This window comes from Oryzias latipes, chromosome 4, assembly GCF_053564925.1.
Source record: "Oryzias latipes strain Hd-rR chromosome 4, Olatipes_Hd-rR_3.1".
Classification (NCBI taxonomy): Eukaryota; Metazoa; Chordata; class Actinopteri; order Beloniformes; family Adrianichthyidae; genus Oryzias; species Oryzias latipes.
This window is the reverse complement of record NC_136240.1, coordinates 29712907-29725057: the sequence shown is the minus strand read 5'-3', so window position 1 is coordinate 29725057 and position 12151 is coordinate 29712907. Positions and strand designations below refer to the sequence as shown.

Below are 12151 nucleotides of genomic sequence, written 5' to 3'. Positions count from 1 at the left end.
TTTTAGTTTTTGCTGGAATATTTGACCAATTAAATCATTATAACAAATAAAAACTGCAAAAAGCCATTTTGAACATGTTAAAGCTTTTTGCTGAACAGTTTCATTTTAATCTGATACAGAATGATTGACTTAAATTTGTAAATAGAGCCTCTTTATTATGTAATTACCAATTGCAGAGTACTAGATCCATGTGCATCTTTGTTTTACTTGTCTCAAAACTGTACGGCTGGATAGATCCAGTATTGCTTGGCTTTTTTTTCCACCGGTAATGTTAGGTCGGGTCAGGGGCGCAATTACCTAATTTCATAGGGGTATGCGGCCACGTAACCCCCCCCCCCCCCCCCACACACACACAAACAAACACACTAACACACAAACATAAATGCACGTGCTGTCTGTACAAGACCCGAGGGAGGGGGGAGCGGTTGCTGCGGGGGTGCCCAATCAATTACGATGTGCTTTTGTTACTGATCATAATATGTAAATATGTATGTGCACAAACAGCTGTGAAATTAAAAAATATGGACTATGAATAATTTTCACAACTTCGGTTTGGCGCCCCCTTTGGCCCCTGTGCCACGCATATGCTGCATACCCACTTTTTGCACCCCTGGGTCGGGTGTGAGGGGTTGTAAGTCAGCAGGGAAAACTGAGCTCTCAGCAACAGGGAGGGGAAGGGTGTCTGTGTGTGTGTGTGTGTGTGTGGGTGTTGTAATGATTTCCCGCTGCTCTGCAGAAACGGTGTCTTAGAAACGACAGGCAAAAATGGCATAATCATAATTGAAAGACCACTGGGAACACTTTGAAAATACTGAAAAGAGGATTGGAGAGGGTCTTCCAATTAATAGACTCATTTTGAAAAGCAAGAGGATGTGCCAACAGATACAATAATGTCCAGCATCCTTATTTTCTGTTTGCAGCTACAGATTTTTATAGAAATCCAAAGGGTCAACTGTGTATTTTTAGCCCACAAATTCAACTCTAAAGATGTGTCTTTACTTGAGGTTTATTATTTAGTGTACATCTGCAGAGACCATGCTGATTGTAAGCTCCTTTAAGTGAAAAATACATTTTAAGAACTTTTGGAGACACAGAAGAGTAGAAACTACAGTGCAGTTGCGTCTGAAGTCCAGAGGGCTGATGAGGGGGCGTGGTCTTCCCTCATGCTGTGTGCACAGCTGGGTGTTTCCTCTCTCCGTGCAGAAACGAGCGCGCGCTCCTCCGCGCAGCTGCGTAAGCGATCTGGACAACAAACCAAGCTCCGCCCACTGCCGACCACCCCACGACGAAAACAAACCGCTTCGTTCAACAGTCTAAAGAAGGTGAGCTGGTTTCTAAGACTTTATTAAACTTAAGAACTTTTTTAGAAAACTTTGTAGCTGAACTGCTTTTAGACTCCACGTGTGATAAACAACAAAAGCAGCACGCGCTTCTTCTATTGACGTCGATGAGATGCTTGACACAAATCTATGAGAATGGGTCGCATGGAAGTGAACTGAGCGGGGTCGATAGTTTCGCAGACAAACACAAAGCAGGACGTCTCCTCCTGTCCTGTGCGCTCACGTGTCTGCACGTCTCTGACTGACTGAGCAGTGAAGCATCATGACCGGACGGCGCGTGGCGGTGATCGGAGCGGGGAGCTCGGGCCTGGTCTGCATCAAGTGCTGCCTGGATGAAGGGCTGGAGCCCGTCTGCTTCGAGAGCAGTGATGACTTCGGTGGACTGTGGAGGTTTAAGGTGGGAAAGCAACCGCGCTCAAACTGTTTTTTTATTCAAATGATATGCCCTGCCCAGATTTACTGCATTCATACAATCACTATTACACCCCACAAGGACATATACGGTTGATGTGTATTTTTTTTAGTTGTGCAACGGTTTGGAGGACACAAAATTTGTATTCAATTCACAAAGTTTCATTAAACCTTTTGTGTTAAAGTTTGCATGTACCATCCATTTATTCAAATAACCTACTTTATTGAGGCGTATTTTCTTGTAGCAAAGGCAGAGAAGTAGGTAAAATGGGTATATTTTTTGGGAAAAAAAAGCTTTTGATCGTTTTCAAAAAATGAGCAACTGTATTCCTGCAGTTTGTCTCCTGGCTGGCTCCTTTGACACTGAAGCCTCATGCATTTCTTGTCATTGCAGGAGAAACCTGAACAGGACAGGGCCAGCATCTATCCCTCAGTCATCATCAACACCTCCAAAGAGATGATGTCCTTCAGCGACTTCCCCATTCCCGCCCACTTCCCTAACTTCATGCACAACTCTCTCATCATGGACTACTACCGAATGTATGCCGACCATTTCGGGCTCACCAAGCACATACGCTTCCATGTGAGGATCCTTTATCGCATTTATGGCGTTGTTTTCTTCTTTCTGGGGGTCATAAAAATTTATGACAAATTTGATAAAGAATAAATAAAGCTGCTGAGATTTTTTAACCTACTGCTTTTTTTTTGGTGCCCAGACCAAAGTTTTGCTGGTGAAGCAGAAGTCAGATTTTTCTCATTCAGGCCAGTGGAACGTTGAAACAGAGAGCAAGGATGGGAAAAGGGAAAAACACATATTTGATGCTGTGATGATTTGCATTGGACATCACTGCCAGCCCCACCTTCCTCTTCATGACTTCCCAGGTAACAGCCATTCCCTTGTCAATCCTCTCATAAATTCTGGTCAAAGGTCAATTGGAAAGATTTTATCTAAGTTGTGGAAATAAGCAACCTTTGACACCGCATTGTTGTTAAATCTGGTTTGTTTATTCAGGAATTGAAACTTTCAAAGGGGAGTACTTCCACAGCAGAGACTACAAGACCCCAGAGGAGTGGAGGAACAAGAAGGTTGTAGTGGTTGGAATTGGCAACTCTGGAGGAGATATAGCAGTTGAACTGAGCAGAGTCGCCAAGCAGGTAAGGACATAAAAATGTGAACTTATTATACAGTCAACACAGAAATATATATATATATTTCTAAGAAATAACTAGTTTTGGAGTAAAAGGGATCAAAGCAGAATCATTTATCACATAAATGTTATGAATTTGACAAACATAAATTGATTTAGTGTGCTATCCAATCAATGTCAAGCTTGAAGGTAGAGTCCTTTTCAAAACACAGTAGTCCCAACACCATGAGCTGAATGCGCTTTCATGAAACTACATAAAGCGCCTTGAATGAGCATCACATGCAGTGTGAATGTAGCTTCACCTGTCACCTGATAGACCTGTCTTGGGAATAGCAGTGTGCAGTTTGCGTGAAATACCACATTCAATAACCAGGTTAAACCAGCTAGTTTGCGGCACCTCCCGTCTGTGAAACCTGGGTTCGATTCTGGGCTGCTCCCTATTCCCTTCTCCTCTGCTGTGTCGGTCCCAAGCCCGGTCAGATTTAGAGGGTTGCGTCAGGAAGGGCAAGTTAACCATGCGACTCATCCTCGTGGGAGTGTTGTTTCTCTGTGGCGACCCCTGATGGGAGAAGCCAAAAGTGACAGACCACATTCAATAACCAGTAGGAAATGTTGTCTTCAAATGTTTGATGTTTGAGGTGGCTTATTCAAAGATTTGAGCAGCTACTATTGCAAAGTACAGTTTTGATTAGTTGTAAAGGATGAGTATGTGTCTATTGTCGCTACTTCATTCACAACGACCACTTGAATATTTAGTGTTCTAATGTTATGGTTGTAACTATCCGAGTTTCCACTGCACTGAGCCTGACGCTCCCAACCTCATCGTTCTGATTGGTCCTTCATGTAAACCCCGCCCACACGTCAGAAATAGGGCCAAAAGTTCAAACTGAAGATTTCTGATTTGAAACTGAAAAAGATAAAAGGAAATAAAAAAAGATTTGAATGTGAAAAATTGAGTTTTGGAACAGAAAATTTGAATCAGAAAAAAAATAAAAGCTATATTTGACTTGCAGAAATCATCGTTCACCTTAACAAAGTCTGTTTTTGTTTTTATTTATTTTGAGTTGTGACACCAGTTTTTCAGCTTTCAGTTTCAAGCTGTTGTATTTCGATTTTTTAAAACTTTTGGCCCCGATTTGGCACGATACTTGATTGCTTTTCTGGGTTTGGTTTTAGTCCTATTCCTCGATCGTTTGACTAGTCTGTCAGTATTCACACTAAACTGCACCAAAGTTCACTTGCAACGAGCTGAAACTGCTGTTTTTATGCGGCGCAGATTTCACTCATTTGACATCATATTTTAGATGAACTTTGAGAAACAAAAGAATTTGAGGGAAAGAAAAGTCCTGGCATGGACCAGACAGGACAGTGTAAAAGCACTCTTCAGTGTAAATGCAAACCAAATAAGCAAGTGAAGCAAAACAGCATAAATCTTTCTCAAAAAAATGAAAGAATGTATTCCAGGTAGTGCATTGGTGGGATGAACATGTCCTTAGCATTATATGACTCGAATACTAGAAAAGAACTCCTATCCCTAGGCTTGTTATTGTTTTTCTTTCTGGTTATTGTTATTTTCATATCATTTTTATCTTCAAACAAACTACAGTTGAGGAAACTGAGTGGTCATTTATGTTTTTGTGTGCAGGTCTACCTGAGTACTAGAAGAGGAGCCTGGGTTTTAAACAGAGTTGGAGACAATGGAATCCCGCTGGACTTGACACTCAACAGAGTTTTGAACTTGTTGGCTAAAATTCTTCCATATGGTTTTGTCTGTTCCACGGCAGAAGGCCGGCTCAACCAAAGATTTGATCATGCTCTGTACAACCTAAAGCCAAAGCACAGGTACTATTTTAAAGCAGTCTGATTATTAATGAAACTCCCTTAAGTGTTTTTAAGTTTTACTATATATAAATACACGTTTTTACAAAATATAGTTCTATTTTTTTCATGTCCTTTAAAAGCCGTTTGTCTGCTGTTGTGTTTAATGTTCTGCTGGTTCTAAGGTTGTTCAGCCAGCATCCCCTTGTGAATGATGACCTTCCCAACCGTATCCTGTCTGGAACCATTCAAGTCAAGCCCAATGTGCGCAGAATACAAGGATCCAGTGTGGAGTTTGATGATGGGAGTGTTGTGGAAGACGTAGACCTCGTGGTAGGTTTGATTTTAGGTGGTCCACTGTACACCATTTGTCCTACTACAAATGACATGGTGGGTGTACTGTTTATTCTTTACTATTAAAACTAAGTCTACAAAAGCTTTTAAAAAAAACTAGAAGGAATATTATTAGCTTTCACATGATTCTATTCTTTGTTACTGGTTGCACTTTCTTCAACATACTATACATCCCTAAAAACTGCACTTCTATCAATCATAAATGTAAAGCAAATATCTTGATTTTTGTACACATTTTTATTAATACATATGAAAGCTTTAAATGAGCTTCCTCCGTAAGGTGGCTGGGCGCTCCCGTAGAGATAGGGTGAGAAGCTCGGTCACCCGCGGAGAGCTCGGAGTAGAGCCGCTGCTCCTCCACATCGAGAAGAGCCAGTTGAGGTGGCTCGGGCATCTAGTCCCGATGCCTCCTGAATGCCTTCCTGGGGAGGTGTTCCGGGCATGCCCCACTGGGCGGAGGCCCCGGGGAGGCCCAGGACATGCTGGAGAGCCTGGGAACGCCTCGGGGTTCCCCCAGAGAAGCTGGAGGAAGTGGCTGGGACGAGGGAAGCCTGGGCATCTTTGCTTAGACTGCTGCCCCCGCGACCCGGTCCCGGATAAGGGGAAGAAGATGGACGGATGAAAAATTAATTGTTCTAATGTATAGGTTCAAAGAAAGGGCTTTGGCAGTATAAAGAGGAAGTCCTGTTCATTCTCAGTTATAGTCCCAAACCTCTATGCAATGACTTAAAGTTATTCAAATATGTAAAATAAACACTTAGGATGATAACTGTTAATACATTCAATTTAGTTAATGTCATATAGATAAAATGGTATGGGACTCAATATGAATCCTTGTGGGACACCACTGTAGGTGTGTAAGGATTTCACTTCTCTGTGCCATAGTCATATGATTTTTTGAAACCAACATGTATTGCTGTTAATGTATGTATTTTGTCTACAACAGTTTTGATTAATTCACTTAATCAATGATAAAAAATGTTATTCATTTCTCTACTCTAAATATGTACCGACTTTTAGTTGATACATCATTGTCAGTGCTTTGACGACCAGCAGGTCTTCTAGCAAAAGATTGTAACCCTCTCCTTCGTCTCACAGGTGTTTGCCACTGGTTACAAGTTTTCCTTTCCTTTCCTGACGTCTCAAGTGGTCTCTGTGACTGAGAACAAGGCGTCGCTTTACAAGTATGTGTTTCCGCCTGAGCTGGACCGCCACACGCTGGCTGTTATCGGTCTCGTGCAGCCTCTGGGCGCCATCATGCCCATCTCTGAGATGCAGGCGAGATGGGCCACGCGGGTCTTTAAAGGTATGGAGCGCCTGTTTTCCTTCACTTTTACTGTCTTTATCACTCAGTGTTTGTAAATATTGACATTGGAAATCATTTTAACCAGGTTGCACAAAGCTTCCTTCAGTGTCTGCAATGATGAAAGATGTCGAGTCCAAGCAGGAAGAAATGCAGAAAAGGTCCCGATTTGCCGAAACCTTGCAACACTTTGTGTGGGTTTGTATTTGTGAATTACATTGTTGTGTTACACTTGATTCTACTTTTCAGGTACTTCAAGAGCCAAAGGCACACCATCCAGGTCGACTACATCAGCTACATGGATGAGATCGCAGAGATGTTGGGGGTGAAGCCCAACCTCACAAAGCTGATGGTCACCGACCCCAGGCTGTGGTTGAGTGTGTTATTTGGCCCCTGCACCCCTTACCAGTATCGTCTCAGAGGGCCGGGGAAGTGGGCGGGAGCTCGCCAGGCCATTCTTACCCAGTGGGAGAGGGTAGTCAGACCAATGCAGACTCGGCCATGTGATGAGCCTAAATCCAAGAGTTCATCAAAGTGGCCTGTGATTCTGGCTGCTGCTGCCCTGGGGTTGGCTGGATACGTCTACAGGGCCAGCCTTCATGATTTTCTTCAGGATCCATTCGCCTCATTGGAGAGGATCAAAGTGTATTTGCCCGTACCCTCGTTCAGAGTTTAATGAACATCAATTTTGGCAAAGATTCACAACAGGCTATAAAAAATTAATCAATGTTAGTAATTATAAAATAATTGCAGCAGCACTTCACTCAGGTTGTCTAATTGTCTGATTTGTGTTTTGTTAATTTTAAGCTCTTCTATTTGTAAGGATCATATCTTTCAGTTCATTTAAATCTAGCCTTTTATTGTCAATATTCATCTTTCAAATTCATTCCCAGAAAATGCTTGTCTGCTTGCTAGAACATTAAAAAGTACATTTTCAGAGCTTTTATACCTTTTAGACCCTGTCGATAGGAGAAGAAGAAGCTTTAGGTGGAGGAGGAAGAGGTGAACTGCTATTCTTTCATTTGTCTTTTCATTAATGTATATGCCATAATTACAAAATATACACCTGTATTTTATTCTGCACTGGAGCTTTTTAATAATGCATTTCTACATAATGAAAAATGTTTAAGCGTTTTTATTTGACAAAATCTGGGAAGCAGAAAAGTGAATAACATTTTTTTCACTTAAGCTATATTAATAAACTTTTTATTGTGTGGAAAAAGTTGGTTGATTTAATTTTCCTGCAGCTTTAAGATAGTGTTTTCAAAGTCGTTTTTCATTTTATTTTGTTTTTTAACTCACATCTATTACAAAAATGAATGCAATGTCTGCCATGTCAACAAAGATACTGCCATGTGGGAAATAAAACCACTATTCATTAATCAAATGACCTTTGGGAACATTTTCGATTAGGCAGGTACAGTACATAGTAAATCTTTCAGTAGTTGCGCAAATATGAATCTGTCTCACAAACAAACACCTGTACCACATAGGGATGTAATAATGGCGAAAAAGCTAAAGAATTAGACTTAAGGTCTATGATCTCTATGGAAACCAAATGTGCTACAGACCTGCATGTTTTCCATGTTACCCTGTTAAAACACACCTAATTTAACTCATTATCAACCTTTTGCTGTTACATGGTAGTCATTATAGGCAAGTGTGTCTAACCAGGGAAATGTAAGAACATTCAGAGTGATGGGCCCTGAGGACTGGAGTTCAGAAATATTGATCTAGTTGAAGCATGAAGACAGAAGAGTGTGCAGCAGGTTACCATCAAAAGCGGTTGGATTTGAGCTAAAAGTTGGAATGTTGACAAAGATTGTGTGATTTATCAATCTGCCCTGTGACAGTGAGGTAGCAAAAAAATGAAGGAAGATGAATACAATCTTTGTGCAGGCTCACGTACATGGTCGTGTTGTCTGTAATACTGCAGTTGATATCAACCCTATAAAGCTATTTTGAACTCAGTACAACAGTACAGCGGTGAAAAACAAACAGAGATTACAACAATCTGAGATCTATCATTCTTCCCAGAGAGGTGGGATCAACCCCTAACCCTGACCCTAAGATAAGGGTTAGCGTTGATAGTTTTGTGTGTTTGCTTCATACAATAAGAGAAACTTTATTTCATAATTTAGTAAAGTGGCTACAAACAACATGCTAGGACACGGGTTATTATGACATGATGTAACAGAAATATTTAAATGCATCAATTGGTGTGTTTTGGAAATGTCTTTCCTGTTCTGGTAAACTCACAGAGAAAGAAGTTATATTTGGGTTTTTGTCATGCAGCACTGTTTAAATGCCAACCTGGACAATGTCAAGCATGCTAGTAAATGGTGCCATCTAGTGGTGTCTTGAGGATTTGCCTGGTATTTGTACTAAAACAGTCACATGAAAGCTAGTTGGTCTTCACTGTATCCCACTGGAACCACATGACCAGTTTATGTCTTGAAAATGTTTTGGGATTGCTGGATCATGTTGCACATGAAGATATAGTTCAGATGTACTCAAAAGTTTTCTTTTCTCTGTTGTAACAATTATATTTTGTTAAAATAATGAAAATATGCCTGAACTAATGAACTGTCCAGGGTGTGCTTGCCTTTACCCATCAGTGGCTGAAATAGGGTCCAGCAACCCAGTGACCTCAAAAGGGCTTAAGTGGGTTTGGAAAATGGTCAGATAACAAAAGATAACATACTTTACAGGCTACTCACAGAACGAGAGCAGAACGAGAGCACTGCCTCCACAGATCAACAGTTAGTTTGGGGCTGTGAGGGCTTTTGGTTGAGGAGCTCCTTCTGCTCCTCTTCCCCTTCTTTCTGCTTTTAGAGCACAGAGCAGATTTTTAAACAGCCAAATCCCAGAAAAACAAGACAGATCAGACCAGGAGTTGGGTCATCTAGAGCCAGCAAGACAGTGCGCTGAACCTTTTTTCTTCAATGATTTGTGATCTTCACTGGTGTCCATTAATTACACAAAATCCTCTCCACCTTTATCCACCTTTGTCATGGTAGGGATACTACGTCAATATAAGGGTGGGGTCATAGGACAGCACGTGTTAAACCTAAACTGGGTTTTACTTAAGTCTGCAGTCTCAGGCTCCTTCAGGTTTAAGGGATATCAGCAGAAGCAGGTGTTATAAGCCTGGATCTCATCAATTATTACGTCCTCCAAATCCTCAACGTGTCTGTTAGACCCAATTCCCACTAGACTTTTTGAAGAAACTTTTCCCCTAATTAATGATCCCATATTAACAATGATAAATGCCTCTCTGGAAACGGGTTACGTGCCACAGTCTTTTAAATATGCAGTTGTTAAACCTCTTCTGAAAAAGCCCAGTTTGGATCCTAGCATCTTGGCCAACTATAGACCGATATCAAACCTGCCCTTTATTTCTAAAATCCTAGAAAGAGTTGTGGTTAAGCAGCTTTACTGCCACCTACAGGACAACAGCCACTTTGAAGACTTTCAGTTGGGGTTTAGACCTCACCACAGTACGGAAACTGCACTAGTTAGAGTCTCTAATGACTTGTTATTGGCCTCAGAAAAGGGACTACTTTCTATTCTGGTCCTGTTGGACCTCAGTGCAGCCTTTGACACCATCGAACACGGTATTTTACTCCATAGATTAGAGCAGGACATAGGGATCAGAGGATCTGCTCTCCAGTGGTTTAAATCCTATCTGTCCGATAGGTATCAGTTTGTTAATGTAAATGGCCATTCCTCTCAGTGCACTCGAGTCAACTATGGAGTCCCACAGGGCTCAGTCTTGGGACCGATCCTGTTTACGCTTTATATGCTACCCCTAGGAAACATAATCAGGAAACACAGCATCAATTTTCATTGTTATGCCGACGATACGCAGTTGTATTTATCCATGAAGCCTGACCAGAATGACCAGATAGAGAAACTGAACGCCTGCATCAGTGACATCAAGACCTGGATGACAATTAATTACCTCCTCTTGAATTTGTTACGTCGAGGCTGGATTACTGTAACTCCTTGTTAGCAGCGTGTCCTAAGAGTTCCTTAAGAAGTCTCCAGCTTGTTCAGAACGCAGCAGCTAGATTGTTAGCTGGAACTAGCAGAAGAGATCACATCACTCCTGTGTTAGTTTCGCTCCATTGGCTCCCAGTTGATTCCAGAATCAAGTTCAAGATCCTCCTGTTAACCTATAAGGCCTTACATGGAATGGCCCCGTCCTATATTAAGGACCTCATAGTCCCTTACCATCCAATGAGAACACTTCGCTCGCAAAATGCAGGACTGCTTGTGGTTCCTAGAATTAGCCAAAGTACGGTTGGAGGTAGAGCGTTTAGTCACCAAGCCCCTGTCTTATGGAATAAACTCCCAGCTCATGTAAGAGAGGCCGACTCAGTTTCTACATTCAAAGTTAGACTGAAAACATTCCTCTTTGGACAGGCTTATTGTCAGACTAGTTAGTATTCAGAGATTATTTAACTTAATGTTAATTTGTTTAAATTAAACTTAATAATAACTATTTCTTTTAAAAGGCTGCTAGAAGTTGAAGCTGGGGTAACTATGGTGCACTGGGGTTCTGTCCTCTTTCCTTTTTTTACTTCTACCCTTCCTCTCCTCTATTCTTGATCATAATTTATCATTTAGTTCTCCATGCCTCTGTTTGGTGCAGTGCGATTCATGTATTGTCCCTCTTTTCCTCTCCCCTCCTGGGGAGTGGGAGTGCTTCCAGACTCCAGTTGGCTCATCCGTGCTCCAGTTCCTGACCGTTTACCTCGCCTTTGCTCGCGCTCCTACACCTGGCTGTGGATCCTGCCTCTGGCTCATCTCTGGCTCGTCTCTGCTCTGTACCTGACCGAGTACCTCGCCTCTGCTCCTGCTCCTACACCTGGCTGTGGTTCCTGTCTCCGGCTCGACTCGCGCCTTTGACTGTCCCCACAACCACGGCTGGATGAAGCTCGTCTGCTGGACTTTTATATATGTAGTTGTAGATTTAGATAAGTTAATTCTTCTCTAAGATTTCTGGTAAATCCCCTGTCCGTCCTGGGGGAGGATCCCTCCTTCATGTGGGCACCCCTGAGGTTTCTTCGTTTTTTCCGGAATCCGTTTTTTTTGGGAGTTTTTCCTTACCGCGAAGGGGGGTCTAAGGGCAGGGATGCCAGTATAGCTTAGTCAGTTTGTTAGTTCATTTTAGTATTTTTCTATTGAACTCTTTGTATTCGTGATCCTTTTGATTTCATGTTTTACTTCGAAGCCCATCGAGACGACTGTTGTTGTGATTTTGGGCTATACAAATAAAATTGAATTGAATTGGATGACTGTGCAGTAGTTGGAGCAGGCTGATTCTGACTTGCTGGTGTCTGCAGAAAGACTGCCGTGATATTCCTTTACCGGGACAGAAGCATAGGCTTTGTATGTGGAACATTAGAGTTCTGTGGCTCCTCTCTTCATCCTGAAGGTGAAACTCAGTGTCTAATGTGATAAGGCCTTTGTGGATCAGGAAATGAGGGTTCTTGTGTTCAGAGCCCAGATAGTCTTCGTGTTTGGACGTTGAAGTCACTGCTTTAGTGGTACATGTTTAAAATTTCCCTGAGGAATAGTTTTTGTATTTCTGGGGTTTGTTTATAACCTTGATCAGAACTAACACATTTCCAAAACTGCCATGGTTTTGATATATCCATTATTTTCTCTATCATCTTCCCCTCTTACCACAGGACAGCATCTAAGCAGAGATGCCCAGACCTTCTGCTCCACAGGTCTTTTTGGGGAAACCCCAAGGCGTTCCCAGGCCA

General features: G+C 41.9%; 1 protein-coding gene across 4 annotated transcripts; it reads left to right on the top strand.

Annotated features, from left to right (window-relative positions):
- Window positions 1-1182: 1182 nt before the first annotated feature.
- Window positions 1183-7596, top strand: LOC101159005 (flavin-containing monooxygenase 5). 4 transcript variants are annotated; one of them, XM_011474344.4, is made up of 10 exons: window positions 1183-1322; window positions 1594-1737; window positions 2146-2334; window positions 2468-2633; window positions 2764-2906; window positions 4545-4741; window positions 4903-5050; window positions 6170-6377; window positions 6463-6535; window positions 6624-7596. In XM_011474344.4, exons 2-10 carry the CDS (start codon window positions 1603-1605, stop codon window positions 7048-7050), a joined length of 1686 nt encoding a protein of 561 aa, XP_011472646.1. In that variant the 5' UTR covers window positions 1183-1322; window positions 1594-1602; the 3' UTR covers window positions 7051-7596. The 4 variants fall into 4 exon arrangements, with proteins under 4 accessions (XP_011472646.1, XP_011472647.1, XP_020558260.1 ...); XM_011474345.4 differs by having other exon boundaries at window positions 1198-1322; window positions 1513-1737; XM_020702601.3 differs by having other exon boundaries at window positions 1202-1322; window positions 1521-1737.
- Window positions 7597-12151: the final 4555 nt, after the last annotated feature.

Bases quoted from the DNA above. Each gene is read 5' to 3' on its own strand.
- LOC101159005 (XM_011474344.4), top strand. From the start codon at position 1,603: ATGACCGGACGGCGCGTGGCGGTGATCGGAGCGGGGAGCTCGGGCCTG. The intron at 1,738-2,145 runs GTGGGAAAGCAA...TTGTCATTGCAG, and splicing joins GTGGACTGTGGAGGTTTAAG to GAGAAACCTGAACAGGACAG. The intron at 6,536-6,623 runs GTCCCGATTTGC...TCTACTTTTCAG, and splicing joins CAGGAAGAAATGCAGAAAAG to GTACTTCAAGAGCCAAAGGC.